We start from the raw sequence: 16,309 nt of genomic DNA, 5'->3' as shown, positions 1-16,309 counted from the left end.
GATTCAGTCTTCCTCTCCATGAGCAAGAACCCAGGAAAAATGTCTATCCCTACTCCACTGGTGATGATGTTTCTAGTGATTACCAGTTCATTTGCTAAGTGTTCACAAATGATTCTGTGAGGATGCTGCCGAAGTTTAACATTGAGTTCACAAAAATTAAAACTTACCTTTATATGAAACTAACATAAGTTTTCCAAACTGAGATACATACCTGCATTCAAAAAAGGTAAGTTATCTTGTCCATTTACACTTTCTGGGGCTGTACATTCACATACCAGTGTACACTAGGGAAGAATAAAAGAAAAAAAAACACATGAAAATAATGAAATTAAGAAATGAAATTCTTCCATCTTGTTTGCAATACATGAGGCTATGCACATGGTTTCAAAAAGTTTTGAACGACATTTTTGTAAGACTATTTTCAGCTTTATCTTTATTATGAAACTTGTTTAACTTGTGATTATTTAAACATCTATATGATTGTATTTCATAATTGTAGACTACGTCTTGGTTATAGTTCAAAACTACTTAGAAAGGAAAGCAAAAAATGGACAAGGATTGTCCCCATCATGCTAGAAATCTGTTCTTAGTGTAGCAAATCACACTGATAAACTGAATGGTTTTATGTTGCTGTCACCCGGGATAGTTTTAGATCAATAAAAAGCAAATTATTTTCTAGATTTTTAAGTAAAAGCTTTAAATAAAAGATAAAATATGTTGTACCAAAAAATTACATAAGGCGAAAGAAGATTTTCATCTGTGGCAAAATGATGCATACACTTGTTCATAAAGTAGGAGAAAACTTTATAAATAAATTGATCTCTGATTTATAAATTGCTGACTTATAAATAAATGATTTGTAAATAAGCTGATCTAAAGATCATGAATCTAGAATCTATGATTAATAGATGATGCTCATGAGCTCTTACAGAACCAACACTGCTCTGGACACAGATAAGAAACACAGAAGAGCACATTGCAATGGTCCTGGGGAGTGAAGCAGAAATGGGTAACAATATGCCAGACAAGCAGCACTAAGTGATGGACTCTCCTTAACTTCCTCTGAAACTGTAATTAACAGAGGAAGCACCTCTTCTGGCCCCAGGAAGCTGACAAGAGACTTACTCTCACACAGACAGATACCAGCATGACTGGCATTTGTTTTTTCATGAGTTTCCTTCTATCTCTAGCCAAAAAAGTGGCGGGGGGGAGGGGAGTGTGGTAGTTTGAGTAGAGCGGAGAGTGAATTTTTAGGCCAAATATATCAGACAGAAGCAAACAAATGCAAATAAAAGCAAAACCCAGAACTCAGAAACATCTTTGGTGAGGAGTTATGAGGGAAGCAGCCAAACCTCTCTAGCATGCATGGCTTTGCTCAAGAGACTGGGAAGGGCTCAGATCACCCTCCCCAGCAGGGTGTATCAAGATTGCTTGGGCTATCTCTGAACTGTCTCACTCCACTCTTTCTTCTCCAGGCACTGGCCCTCTTGGAGACTCATGGCCACTGAAGTCACTGTTAATGATGGAATGCTTACATCTATCAAGCATTTTAAGAAGAAAGATAATTTAAAGCATTGATTTATATATTACTTCTGTATTTGTATAGTCCACTACTTACTCCCCCATCATAAACATGCATCACATTTCTTGATAGGGAAAAATGTATTTTCATAATTTCTTTTGTGCTTCTATTGAGGTTCGCTTTACTGAAAGAATGAATAACTACAAACAGCTTTTAGAATCTGATGTCCTCTAAATCATTTTCCTGACCAAACCAGAACTCAGAGGTGATCCTTTCTTTTACTCCACAGCTATTTGGAAAATGCACTTCCCAAATCACTACAGCAATGTGCAATGATGCTTGGGCATACTTAAAATTCTTTATTTCTCTTATTCTCAGTATTTCCTCTACTCTTTTCAGTCCATACAGGGTTGTTAAAATAATCTTTCATAAACTTTATATTCATCATACCAGGGCTCTGCTCTACAATGTATGATGTTTATTTACTGGCCAATCAAATTTCGTATTCTCAGACTGGTGTTCAAATCCTTTGGTGATTTGTCCTTCATATCCTTCCGCATAATAACTAGGTATATAGCTTCGAGCTATCCTCCTTTCCAAACAGGATTATCATCTACAATATAATTTATAGAAATGATTTATATTAAACCCTTTTAGTAAGGAAGTCCATAATTCATGGGGATCAGGCTATTATCTTGAGAAACTGCTTCTCTACATGGAGTCAACTTTCCGTTTCCTAACAGAAGTCTATATTATTTTACCAAAGGATATAGAAATAGAACTTTCATACATTCTATCTTCCATTCACACTAGAAGGCAGATATTTAGAATAATTTTAACCTAATAACATTCTTATTTTGCATCTTTATAGTATTTTAAAGCTTTACTATTTACAATGCTCTCAAGATTTAAATCCATGGAACATAAGCAGAAAAATCCAATAAATATTACTAAATTAATATTTTTATACTTGGACTCTAATTATTTTCTTCAATTTCTTCCCAAGTGTACTGTCTGTGTCACTATTTAAATTGAGAGTTCTGAAGCCAAGAACCACAGTGCTTATTTCCTCAGTCTAGCTTATTTAATTTTTTTACAGTTGAACCTAGAATCATTTTTATACTGTGCTAGATGCTAGAGTATGCAAAATTAAAATGACTTGGAATCATTAAACACAGGCTGTTTAATACTGTTTAATACTGTTTATTGCTGTCATTATGATGGATATTTTCAGGGTTATGCACTTCTACTGTGTGTACTCTCAGTGCAACAATTTTATATTTCTGATACTGAGCAGGAGTAACAAACACTACATGCTTTTTGTTCCCCTACAGCACTCACTGCAAGCCTACTGATTTTGATGAGTGCTTTAAAAAGTGTCATTTGATCGTAAGTGTGACTATGAGGAAGACATATGAGATATATAAATTTCTTGGAGTTTAATGATGTTGACTATCAACTAACATACCAATTTGCCATGCTTTGGGCTAGAAAATTAACCAAATTGTAAGGACGACAATGATCAGAAAGGACAAAGACCAGTATTTCTTGGCTAAGCACTTTTACATGTGTTAGTTTATTCCTCAAATCATGGTTGCCAAAGTTTGGCCTGGAGTCTCCAGGGGTCCCTGATAACTTTTGCCTTTGCACCTTCTGCAACATCTGGCACAAGGGGAAGACAAAAATCACTTCCATAAAAATATGAAAGCACTATTCATCTGCTTCTCTCTTTCTCTTATAAGCTTATAGTGGAATTCTGTAGAGGCCCTAATACATTGACAGTTAATGGTATGTGTGCTTGTGTACTCTTTTGCTTTAAACACTTCTTGTTTGAATTACTAATACGATAGCTGTCCACAGGTATAACCTAAGTAAGCAAAATCTGTAATACAGTAAATATTAACAGATAAAATCCACATAAATACCAATTTTAGGAGTGTAAAGTATGCAAATTGCTACACTTTGGTGATCTAATTCAGTCTCATAGTTTAAATACCATCCAAATACCAGCTGACTAGTCACAAATATGTAATTCTAGCTTGGACATCTCACGTGAATTCCAGACTCAAATCTCCAACTGCCTGGGTATATGCATCCCTTTCAAATTTCAAAGTTAACATCTCAAAATCTCTGGTCCTTCTGCACCTGTTCCTTTCATTTTTCATCGTCACTACAGATGGTAAGTGTATTCTTTGGTTTTCTTTGGTACCTGGTGTCTGGCCACATTTCACTTTCTCTGATTTACCTCATCAACTCATCTTCATTTCTGCCTTGAATCTTTGCAATGAACAGGCTCCATTCTTCTGTCCTTGCTTCTTTTCAGGCCATACTCAGCACAATAGCCAGCACAGTCCTCTTAAAACATGTATCAGATCATTTTACACCTGTACTCAAAAATCCTCAACAGTCTTTCCACCTAGCTCAGAGTCTAGTGGCCCATAAGGGAGTATACAATCTGTCTTCCCTGCCTGTGGACCTTATCCTCAACTCCTTCCACTTCAACCTCCAGTTCCAGTCATTAGAGACATGCTACCATCTCAGGGTCTTTGCCCCTGCTGTTAACTCTACCAGAATTTGTGTTCCTCTCAGATGCCCATTTCTTGATCCCCTATTTCCTGCGTGTTTCAGTTCAGATATCACATCACCAGTGAATCTATCCTTGAACACCCAGCATAAAATGGTCACAGCCCACACTCTCTAGTCCTTGTACCCTTATTTTTTTGATAGCATATAGTACTATCTGATCAACAATACATTACTTTCTTATTTTGTTATTGTTTAATTCCCTAGAAGGCAGCATCTGTGTCTATTTGGTTCACTGCTGAACATCTAGAACCTGGTAGACTGCCTAGAACACAGAAGGCAGTATTGTTTGATAAATGAATGATGAATATTACATGTCTGCAAATATCTTATAAAGTAAGTCAAGTTAGTTATATATTTTCATTTCTGTATTTGGGAAAAATAAAGGGATGGGACTTTTCAAGATGGTCCTTAGCTCCCCTAGGATTCTACCTTTTCCCTGACCACAGCTAATGAATATCCGATAAAACACCACGTCAAAATATGGGGACTAAATGACCTGAGAAGGGCCACGAAATACTAGTCATCAAAATACTAGTCAGGTCAGGCTCGTAGTAAAAATAAGATGTATATTACTCTACTTATACCATTTCTGTCACCGTCATAAATACGTAAGGCTTTTCCTTCCTTTTGTAGAAATCACCACTACTTTGGTCATTGGTACAGTGCCATGTGCCACATTCAAATATAATAAAGACAGTAAACAAAAGGGGGAGACAAGGCAGGAGCTGAATTCAACCCCAGCAGAACCTCACTAGAGGATGTCTGTTAACAATCCCCCTCCCCTGACAAGAAGCCAAGTTCCCTCTGTGGCAGGGCAGAGTGGAGGGCAATGGCCATCTCACTAGATCCTGTTGGCTGGTACTTACATTGGTTTTCCTACCTATCACCTGATTTGATCATTTTCCTTTCTGTAGCAGCATATTTTTTTCTTGACTCTTTAATTGAAAGGTTGTTTTTAAAAAGTTTCTTCCTCTTTCCTTCATAATTCTGCACTCTTTCCTACATCCTCACTCTAGTTTTTATTTATAGACCAATTAGTTTGTACACAGCCTTATATGCAGCCAAATTTTATCCTTTCTGGGAGACAAATTTGGATTTTATTTCTTCCAGGTAAAATTGACATCATTTACTCATTCACTCATTTTTCCTGTGCTAGGCTCTATTCTAGGCACTAGGGGGAAGGGTAAAGGAGAGAACAAAATAGACAAATATCTTTCTCTCATGGAATTTAATTCTAGTGAGGGAAATGGACAATAAATGAGATAAATAAAATATATGTGATGTTGGACAGTGGTAAGTACAAAAGACAAAAATGATGTACAGAAAGGAGATAGAATGTTTCCAGTAGGCATGGCAATTTTGGATATAGGGCAGAGAAGGCAGAGTGAGAAGGTCACAGTTTGCAAAAAAAAGACTAGAAGGAAGTGGGGGAATGAAGCACATATTTACCCCAGGGAAAATGCTAAAAAGGCAGATGGAAAAACAAAGTGAAAGACCTGAGTTGGAAATGCACCTGGAATGTTTAATAGACAGCCAAGAAACTAATGAGGCTAGATGGAAGTGAGCAAAGAATAGGAGTAGAGGATGAAGAAAGTAATGGGGGCCGACACTCATAGACTTTAAGTAGGTCCCCGAAAGGATTTAGGTTTATACTTTCAGGGAGTTGAGAAGCCACTGGAGGAATGAAATATTCCGTGTTACATTTTAATAAGTGCTCTGCTGAGAGGAGACTATGATGATGGGGGTGTTGGGAAAGAGGAGGAAGGGACATTTAAGGGACCACCATAAACATGTATGTGACACACAATGCTGTAAGAGGGAAGGGCTCAAAAGTCACTGGGTTCTGGATATATTTAAAAGTCAAAATCAACAGGATTTGCTGACATACTCACTTGCCTATGAGAGGAAGAAATGAGTCAAAGATGACTCCAAAATGTAAAAAAAAAAAAAAAAAGTTGGATACCTAATGCAACATTTCACCTATTATATGAACTTTGTAAAATGTCGACATTATTATTTCTCTTGTGAATTTTTTTTTCTCCAGCTATGTGATTTTAACACTTTGTCTTCTATCAGTATGTATGTCCAAGTCAAATAAAAGTTTGAGTGGGGCACCTGGGTGGCTCAGTCCCTTAAGCATCCCACTGTTGATTTCTGTTCAGGTCATGATCTCAGGGTCGTGGGATCCAGCCTTGCACCAGGCTCTGTGCTCAGCAGGGGGTCTGCTTGAGATTTTTCTCTCTCTTCTGCCCTCCCCCACCCCAAACCACTTGCTTGCCTCTCTACCTTTCTCTCACTTTCTAAAACATAAATAAAATCTTAAAATAAATAAATAAATAAATAAATAAATAAATAAATAAAAGGCTTGAACCAGTGGTGGTATGGTGAATGACCTTCTGAACCATCTTTCTTGATGAGAACTATATCATAACAATATGATTTGAGGAAACAAATAAATTAATGTGAGAGAACAGAGCTTGGCTTTTCATTTATTTTATTCCAGGCTCTGGAGGTTTTATGAGATTAAAGATTCAAATGTATTTACATCAGGGATATTGCTATGAACTGGATTGTGTTCCTCAAAATTCATTCTGCTGAAGCCCCAACACCCAAAGTGAGTGGATTTGGAGACAGCCTTTATGGAGAGAATGAAAGATCAAGAAGATGATAAGCGTGGGGCTCTAATCCTATTGAGCTGGTGTCCTTATAAAAAGAGGAAGAGACACCAGAGCTCACTGGCTGTCTCTGTGCTCTTGTGCCAAGGAAAGGCCATGTGAGGACACAGAAGGAAGTTTGCATGCCAGGAAGGGAGCCTTCACCAGGAACAAAGTCATCTGGCATATTGACCTGGCACTTGCTGGCCTCCAGAACTGTGATAAAATACATTTTTGTTGTTTAAGCCATTCAGTCTGTGGTATTTTATTATTATGGAAGCCCAAACTGATTAAAACAGGTACTATAATCTTCTACCTACTTCAGTTTACCCGAGCAATGACATGTGTCATTCACCCACATAACTGGTGCTAACAGTTTCATATCTTTCTCGTCCATTCATACAAACTCCAGAGAGTAGTGTTGTTTTACAAACAACCTTGATTTCAGTCCCTTTGTCTTGTCCTGTGTTTCAGTCATTCACTAATTTCAGTACTTCAGTCACCATTAGAAGATTGTGTTAATACACTTCATAGAGATTTTGATTAAACAGATCTGCAAAGGAGTTTGCATGTATCTATCAAACACTCCAGAAAATTCTGATAATCCTTTGTGAAACACTGAGATAAAGTTATTCCCACATAATTCTCCTAAATATTGTGCACAGTGGACCTTACTACATGTTCTTCATGAATTATGAAGATTCTGAAGGCTTGCCAACAGAGTTTATTATAAGTTCATAAAAAATTCGCAAAAGGTCAATGTTTATTAAGAACCCAGACAGGACAGAACTAACACCAACAATGATTGATATGTTTATCATTTTAGTCAATTTATGACTCATACATGGTACATGCTGACACTGCCACTTCCTATTTCTAGAACAGTTCAGTTAAGTCTTTTTAAGTTCACCTTTCTAAGTCAGAAACATTATGTGGGGCTTTGATGGGGTATATTCCTGGGTGTCAAGTTCTCTGTTTATGAAAAGAGTCTGATTCAATTTGCACTGCCTCATAATAGCAACACAGTAAAGAAGTCAGGGAGTGAAAATAGAGACCTGACTAGTAATAGACGGGGAGCAGTCAGAATAGGCCTGTGTTGAAATGGGAAGTGTTTCTGCTACTGGTCTCCTGGCATACTGCCACAGGTCTAGGCAGTCTTGTCTGTCTATTTTCGTACTCAGTCTGCCACTTGGCCTCCAAATCTTTCCTCCTTAATCTTGATGCAAGCATTCATGCAGTGATGACTAATACCCATCTTATACAGAACTCCAAAGGAAAGAGGGATCGAATGAAGGGGTCCCACAACTGGGGACTCAGAAGCACACATCCTAAGAGCCACAACTGGTGTTTTGAATACACACACCGTCTGCTGCAAAACTCAGGACAGCCCTCCCTTTGTCAGGCAACCTGATTCGAACCTTGAGCCTCCCTGGAATATTCTCAGGAACCTCACTATGTTCTGAGGGAGAGCAGGGGAACAGAGAACAATAAGGCGTGGCCCAGCAGACCAGACCCTAGCTTATTCTGGGGCAAGAACAATATTCTTTTGAAGGGCCATTTTAGATTTCTATTGTAAAGTCAATAATTGGTTGTGTTAGAGAAACACCATTTCCCATGTAGATGTTTCCTCAGCACCCAAAATCAAATATGCTCCCAGATAAGGGCCACTAAGCCAGAAAGAAAGCCACTAAAGGCCTTATCATTAGAAAATACTCCTTTATGAAAAGGTAGGAATTACAGTGTATATACAAAACCTTTCCTGAAAAGATGCAGTTTTAAGTCCCTCCCCTGTGGCTCAGTAAATAGGCAATTGCATTCCTAAGACAGGAATTTAGGTTAATACTTATATCAAGTTTCTCTTTCTTAGAGAAAAGAAAGGAGAAGTCCTGGACACATATTGATATGCACTGGGACCTTTATGCTCAGCTTCAAGGAAGCCGCTTCACCTCCAGCTGGCATCGCCCCCCCTCCAAAGCTGTCCCCGCTGCTTGGCACTATTTCCTACTTCTTTCTCTGCAGTTTCATAAGGCACAGCATTGTTAAATCTGTGCTCCTTCCCATACAAATGGGATCTAAACTCAAATTGCATCTCTTTCTAAAGAGTTTTGAGAGTGGAGAAGCAGTTACTTTTGGCAACAGCCCTCCCAGAATCTTCTGTGCAGCTCACATAGGGTTAATTAGTGCAGAATGCAGCAGTATCAATACTTTTGTTCCAGTTGTGAGGAGTCAGTGTCAACAGGGGGGCAAAGAAGAGGTGTTTCTGAATGGCGCCTGGCTTTGCATAGTTCCGTGCAAATAGACCCTCTGGTTCAGCGATGAAGCCTACTTAGGGCACTTCAGTTCCAGAGCTGATTTCTCATTTGGCTTTTGAATAATGACATTTCATAGTGCACAGGGGTGTTGATGATTCTGGCATCTGGCAAAACTGATCACTTCTAATTTAATGTGTGCATTGAGCTGACTGAGACCCTACCTTTTGTCCCTGCACATCTGTGGTGATGTGGTCGGCTTCCCCATCCTCAATCTCCCCCATCTTCACGACACTGACTTCTATGGTGCCAACAACTTTGCCACCATCTGAAGTTCTGCAACCAAAAATAAATGAAATGGAAAGGTAAGCATCTTCTCTCTCCTTAAAGTATGCTCAAACATGTTTGTTTCCGAAAACCACAAATATTGCTCTTTACCTTCATTAGTTTTAATGAAACAGATGTATTTTTAAAACATTCAAACATGTTAATAGTGTTGTTGTTGTTTTTAATTAAAAACAAAAACAAAAACAAAAACCTGGTTAACCACGAGTTTATGAAGTAAGTGCATGGACTGTCAAAGCTACCTCAGGGCAGTGAAACCTCTTACTGGCTCTTAGAAGCGGGCACAGATATCATGCATCAGTGTCCTGTTTGGCAACACCATATCCCCACAACAGCATAAACCGTGGCTCTCCTCTACCAAGTGCATGGGATGTTGTGTACATCAGTTAAAGAAACCACAGCTGGGGGGCCTAGGGGGCTCAGTCTGTTAAGTGTCTGCTTTAGGCTCAGGTCATGATCCCAGGGGCCTGGGATAAAGCCCCACATTTGGCTCCCTGCTCAGTGGGGAGCCTGCTTCTACCTCTCCCATTGCCCCTGCTTGTGTGCTCTCTCTCTCTGTCAAGTAAGTAAATAAAATCTAAAAAAGAAAAAGAGAAAAGAAAAAAGAAAAAGAAAGTATAGTTGAATAAAATAGAAAAATAGAAAAGAAGATAAACATCCTTATATTCCTTTCTGACTGTGCCTTTTCCCTAACACCATTTTTCTTTCTAAGACACTAGATAAAGGAGGTTCTCTCCCAGCAAACATAAGAAAATTAATGTATATGCAGAGCAGAAGTTAACCAGAGATAATTTAGTACAACCCTTTACTTCATCAGATAAAGAATCAGAGACTCAAAAAGATGGAAAGAATCAACTAAGGTAACCAAATGGCAAAACCAGAAATCTGAGTTTCTATCTTTTTCACATATGTGGGTCATTGGAAAACTCTTTATTTAATGATGATGGTTATTTTATTATTAAGATTTTCATCATCATTATAATCTTCAACATATGAATTTTCTGGTGAACAATAATGAAATATAAAAATAAAATGAATAACCATCAAGATTCTCTATTTTCATTTCCTGGGCAAGAAAATATACAGAATAAATGGGGCCATCATAACATGGGAAAATTGTGACACATACTGATATTTTCCCCTTGACACTCATTTTGAAGATAGACCGCAAGCCACTCCATAGGCATGACATTTTGCAATAACTTATTTCTTAGGCTAATTGACTAATATTAGAAATGTGATACTTAATTTTTTTCTTTTTCTGAGGTTTATTTTTAATTGGGATACAAATGGTGTCTTTCTTACAACCAATTTCTTCTAAATGTCACTATTTTGTCATTGAAGATGTCAGAAAAGAGGATTAGGAAAATTTGTATCAAGTATTTTTCCAAAATGCTCATTAAAATAATGAATATGTTAGGTGAAAAGGAAACCAAATTATGTTATTAGATCATGGCAGGTTTTTCTCAAAATATAGAAAGCATAAATTAAAACACACTTTTTGAATTACGCTTTTAAGGAAACTGTAATAGGAAAATTCTGGTGACATATGCACACCTAATGTCATAATGTAATCAAATAAAAACTGTGTACATAGAAAAAGAAAGTGATTTCTTGTTAAGATGAAGATTTCTTATTAAAATATGAAATACAATGCTTTTGGTGACTTTCAAAACAATGGAAATCATCATATTGACTCGACTATTTGCAATTAATATAGAAATTTTAAATATTCATCACAAAGATGTGTATATAGATGACACTATATGATGTTGTAAAACACTGCATTAGCTCCAGTTCTGGGGTAGTTTATTCATTATACCACTTTCCAACTGGAAAATGACATAATAACATATCATAAACCATGATGTGACTTAACTCTGTACAATTATTTAGTATCTAATAAATAAAGACTTTAATAAGAGCTCTCATTGGCGCTACTAATAGCTTTTTCTAGAGGATTTCAGTTTCTTTTTCCCCCAAGCTGATCATCAATAACAATTACGGGTATCTTTTCCTTCCTGGAGGAGTTGCTTAAAAATTTTTGCTTGAACAAATTGAGCTAGATTCATTTTTAGGAATGCAAACTTATGTATAACTTGCTAATTTTTTTCACTGAACTGAATCAAACAAGGCCCTAATGATTTGAAACAGAGGGTAGGCTTTTCAGAGTCTCCCCAGGGCCTAGGTTATAAACCAATATATGTCATGGTGGTTAAAAGTGTGCACTCAAGAGTCTGGCCTCCCTGCTAGCTGCATGACCCTGGGCAAAGAACTTAACCCACATGGAACTTCGTTTGTAAGGATTAAATTGTGGCATGATTGGTGTAAAGGGCTCAGTACTTTGCTCATCACTCTTTCCACCCCTCATCTTCATCCTAGTAGCAGAACAGTGCTAATAGTGCTAGTTACAGCAGCAGTATCAATAGACTCGCTATGTCATTAATGTATTTATATGATTTTGATTTTAAAGATTGTATTATTATTATTTTTTTGACTGAGGGAGAGACATCAAAAGTAGGCAGAGCGGCAGGCGGAGGGAATGGGAGAAGCGGGCTCTCCATGGAGCAGGGAGCCTGATGGGGGACTCAATCCCAGAACCCTGGGCTCATAACCTGAGCCAAAGGCAGATGTTCAACTAACTGAGTCATTCTCTCCAGAAATTTTATTAGAATATGCATCTAAGACTATAGAAAAATATTATAGGATCTCAAGCTTCATTTCTTTTTTTTTTTTTTAACGATTGTATTTATTTATTTGAAAGAGAAAATGAGAGAGAGAGAGCACAAAATGGGGGAGGATCAGAGAGAGAAGCAGGTTCCCCACTGAGCAGGGAAGGGAGCCAAATGCCTGATTGGATCCTGGGACTCTGAGATCATGACTTGAGCTGAAGGCAGTCACTTAATCAACTGAGCCACCCAGGCGCCCCAAAAACTTCACTTCAAACAATGATTGCATGTTCATTAAAGATACAGAGACTTAGTAATAACAGATATTATGAAGCTTACATCCCTAGTAGTGCAAACAATACAGGTTTGTAACTAATTACAATGCGGCTGAATCTTTCAAAGTTCTAAGCAATGTACTATGGGAGCGAGCTTCTGAACTATAGCTCTGTCTAGTCCTATTAAACCAATTATATGGGGGGTTCTTGGATGGCTCAGTCGTTGGGCATCTGCCTTTGACTTGGGCCATGATCCTGGGGTCCTGGGATTGAGCGAGCCCTGCATCTGGCTTCCCGCTCTGCAGAATAATAATATTCTTATATAATAATAATAATAATAATAATAAATCATCTTAATAAATCTTTAAAAACAAAACACAACACAACAACAACAACAACAAAAACTCCACAATTATCTAGGGCCCCTGGGTGGCTCAGTTGGTTAAGCAGCTGCCTTCAGTCCTGTTGTGATCATGGAATCCTAGGCTTAAGTCCCACATCAGGGAGCCTGATGTGCTGAGCAGGGAGTCTGCTTCTCCTTCTGCCCTTCATCCTGCTTGTGCTCTCTCTCTCTCTCTCAAATAAATAAAATCTTTAAAAAAATTATCTGGATACTTTTTAAATAATTTTAATGCCTTTGGGCAGAGCGGCAGGCAGAGGGAGAGGGAGAAGCTTCATTTTATCTTCATTTTATCTTCTATAGGTTACCACTTATTCCCAGAGGGGAATCAAAACAAGGAGCTTGCTTAATCTAGTGATGCTAGAATGATTCTTATTTTTGATTTGTGGAGACAAAATGGGGAATCCAAGTTATAACTAAAGAGCTGAATCCAAGACACCCCAAAGCATGGTTCATCCTGTCAATGGACTGGAACATAAAACATGGAAGCTGTTTTCTCTTTATCCTGCAACAATTTAACACACACAAAGTATGGATATTCAACACTTCTTTTCAGTCAGGAAAGTCAAGATGGAAGTATGTATTTCATGTTTCCAAAGGCTGTTTCAAAGGTGAATTTCTACAAATTAAGAAAAAAAAAATCATTCTTAAATGCTTAATTATGCTTTCAATGTATCACCCATCAGGGTTGGGGGGGTAGTAATAAAGCTTAACCATTATTCATCACCAAAATTCTGAATTTAGTGGAAATCATCATATCTACATGGAAGATATGTGGAAGAGACGCCTGAGCGAGGAATCAGGAAATCCAAGTACTACTTCCAGTTCAGCCACTAACTAGCCATGTGGCCAAAGACGTAACACTTCAGATCTCTGATTTCAGTCTCCTCTGCTGGAAAACGAAGAGTTGGTCTCTAGCAGCTCTTCTACAATATCAGCACTCACGTGCACTGGTCTCATGGCTCCTGTGCTTCCAACATCTGATTCTATCAGAGACGCCACAAGCCACCATGGACTGATACAGCCTCAGGAAAGAGCTCAGGTACAGTCCAGCCTCCCCTCACTTCTCAGCTTCCTATCCTTCCTTCCCCACAAACAAACCAAACAAGCCAAAGGCATGCCAAACCAGGGAGTTGACTAAACACTTAGAGTCAAATAAAAGGGCTGATTTTTCTTATAATAGCCAATGGATACATATATACTGACTGCCATTATGGCATAGCATCTTGGCATTTATACAAGGGTACAGATTTGACTGAACCCAGCCTCAAAAGTGATTTTACACATGTTCCTAGCCATTTATGTGGCAATAAGAACAGGCTGCAGTAATAAATAACCATTTCAATCTACACAAACAACAGCAGCAAAAAAAAGGCCATTTCAGAACCTGACAGATCACTAGCACTGTTTAATGCAGAAAGCTGTAAGAGAAGTAAAAGATGACTAGTTCATGGCCGATACAGTATTTCAATCACAACATCGAAGTTTCTAGTTAAACTTGGGAAATACAGTAGTCCCCCTTATTCCTGGTTCCGCTTCTCAGTGTCACCTTCTGAAGTCTCAGTTACCTGTGCTTGACAGAAGGAGTTCTGACATATCACCGGAAAATAAACAGTTGCCTAACGCTATGTCACAACACCTCTGTCATTCACCTCATGTAATCTCATCATATAGGCATTTATCATCTCATATCATCTCAAGAAGAAGGGTGAGTGCAGTAAGCTATTTTGAGAGAGAGAGACCACATTCACATGGCTTCTATTATGATACGTTGTCACAATTGTTCTATATTATTGTTGTTAATCTTTTCCTGTGTCTAATCCATGAATTAAACTTTATCGTAGGTAGGTATGAATAGGAAAAAAAAACATAGTATATATAGGATTTGATACTATCCACATTCTCCACTGGGGGTCTTGTAATGTCTCCCTGCGAATAAGGAGGGAGGGCTATTGTCCACCTAAATATTTAACCATGCCAACAAGATGGAAGACAAAGTAGCAGAAATTTTCAGCAACACAAAGCTGTTCTCCCTTTCACTCAGATTTTCAGCATACAGAGTAGATTAGTGATTAAGGTTCTCCAAAATCTGCCTTTAAAATAACTCCCCTAATGGCTTCTAATTGAAATATTCAACCTCACGGGCTGAAACATACCAACATTTTTAGAGGACTGAATGAAAGGAGGTGTAAAACAGTCTCCTAACAAAGGACAATTTAATGACACTCTTTCCTCACCACCTCCTATACCATTCTTACTAGAGTGAAAAGAAAAGGAAAAACAAAACAAAACAAAATAAAAACCTCTGGAAACATTAAAGAGCAACATGTAAATAACTGCTCTGTTTTGGAAATGCCACAGAGATGCAAACCAACAAATGACTCTAAACATCCAGGGAGAAACCATCATTAGCATTGTCAGTTTTTGTGAATTTAAAGTAGTCTTGGTGCTAGGCACAGGAATCTTCAGCTGTGAGACATGCCTTGCATTTAAACTGTCTAGACATGTACCTGGGAAATACAAATCTCACTGGGGTAGGAAAATAAACAAAGGTCATAGGTGAAAAAATGGAGTTAGTGAGTGAGTGAGTGCACCCTGATGATCTTTCTGGTGAACGCATTTACCGGCAACGCTAGATTTACTTAGGGCTCAGAGAAGTGAGAGTTCCATTAAGTATGTATAACTAAGCACACCTCTATTCTGGCTGAAATTCATAAATGTCAGAAGCTCTATAATACTTTCAAACTCATACTCAAATAAAACTTTCAGTAGTTCTTCACATTATAGCTTACGTACTCTGAGTTTTTTCCCTGGTTTTCTCCTCCATGCTCATTGTGAGCACTCTTTCAGACATTCCATCCACTATTCAACCATCCCTTCTACGAGGATCTATCTTAAGTTTCTATCTTAAGTCTCTACCCCCTAATCTGTCCTCATTTCCTGATCTAGAACTCCAAACTCCTTTTGTCCTGATATTTTATATTCTACAAGCTTGAGACTTAACTCTCCCTTCAAATCCAACTCACTCACACCAAGAGCATATCATTTTCCAAAGACCACCACCAAAGAACGTTCTATCTTCACCCATGCCTTGCCCCTACCTTCCGAGGTGTCACTAAGCCCTGCTGACTAGCCCTCTACAATGTCTCTTGCACATGTCCCTTCATGATGGCAACATCCCAAGCAGTTCCGTCACTTCTTACTACCCTTGAAGAATCTACTTCCACCTTCCAGGGACCTTCTTTTCCATTCCATCCATGTCAGGTTTTCCTCTTAAAGCATCCCTGCCACTGTATTATTTTCTTTCCTCTATTAAAAGTCCTTAGAAGTTGTCTAATGCCTACCCAGAGATACTGAAATACAGCCTGTCTTTCAAGGCCTTATATCAAGACTTGTCAAGGGTTTTGGGCAGCTCAATAGTTTTGGTCTGAACTGATCCATGCCAAGGTACATACCATTAAATAATGAAGGATGGCTTGGCGAAAAATGCAGTGAACTTTGAGTAACAAAGGCCTTGGTTACTCTATAGTAAATAGTAGTGTGACCGTGAGCAGGCAATGCAGCACCTATAAAGATGTCCTAGTTATAAAATATGAACAAACGAAACCA

The 16,309-nt window shown here is 38.2% G+C and overlaps 1 protein-coding gene across 6 annotated transcripts in view; it reads right to left on the bottom strand.

The window, feature by feature from the left end:
* Positions 1-16,309, bottom strand: part of INPP4B (inositol polyphosphate-4-phosphatase type II B) — an 807,880-nt gene that overhangs the window by 207,034 nt on the left and 584,537 nt on the right. For all 6 annotated transcript variants that reach the window (XM_032857097.1, XM_032857105.1, XM_032857119.1 and 3 more), the window contains 2 exons: positions 9,236-9,347; positions 212-284 (listed from right to left, as the gene is read on the bottom strand). In XM_032857097.1, coding sequence (XP_032712988.1) covers positions 212-284; positions 9,236-9,347 — 185 coding nt within the window. The remainder of the gene's footprint in view (positions 1-211; positions 285-9,235; positions 9,348-16,309) is intronic.

This window comes from Lontra canadensis, unplaced genomic scaffold (assembly GCF_010015895.1).
Source record: "Lontra canadensis isolate GAN:19392208 unplaced genomic scaffold, GSC_riverotter_1.0 scaffold1, whole genome shotgun sequence".
Classification (NCBI taxonomy): Eukaryota; Metazoa; Chordata; class Mammalia; order Carnivora; family Mustelidae; genus Lontra; species Lontra canadensis.
Note: the sequence above shows the minus strand (reverse complement) of the source record. Positions and strands in the feature narration are given on the sequence as shown.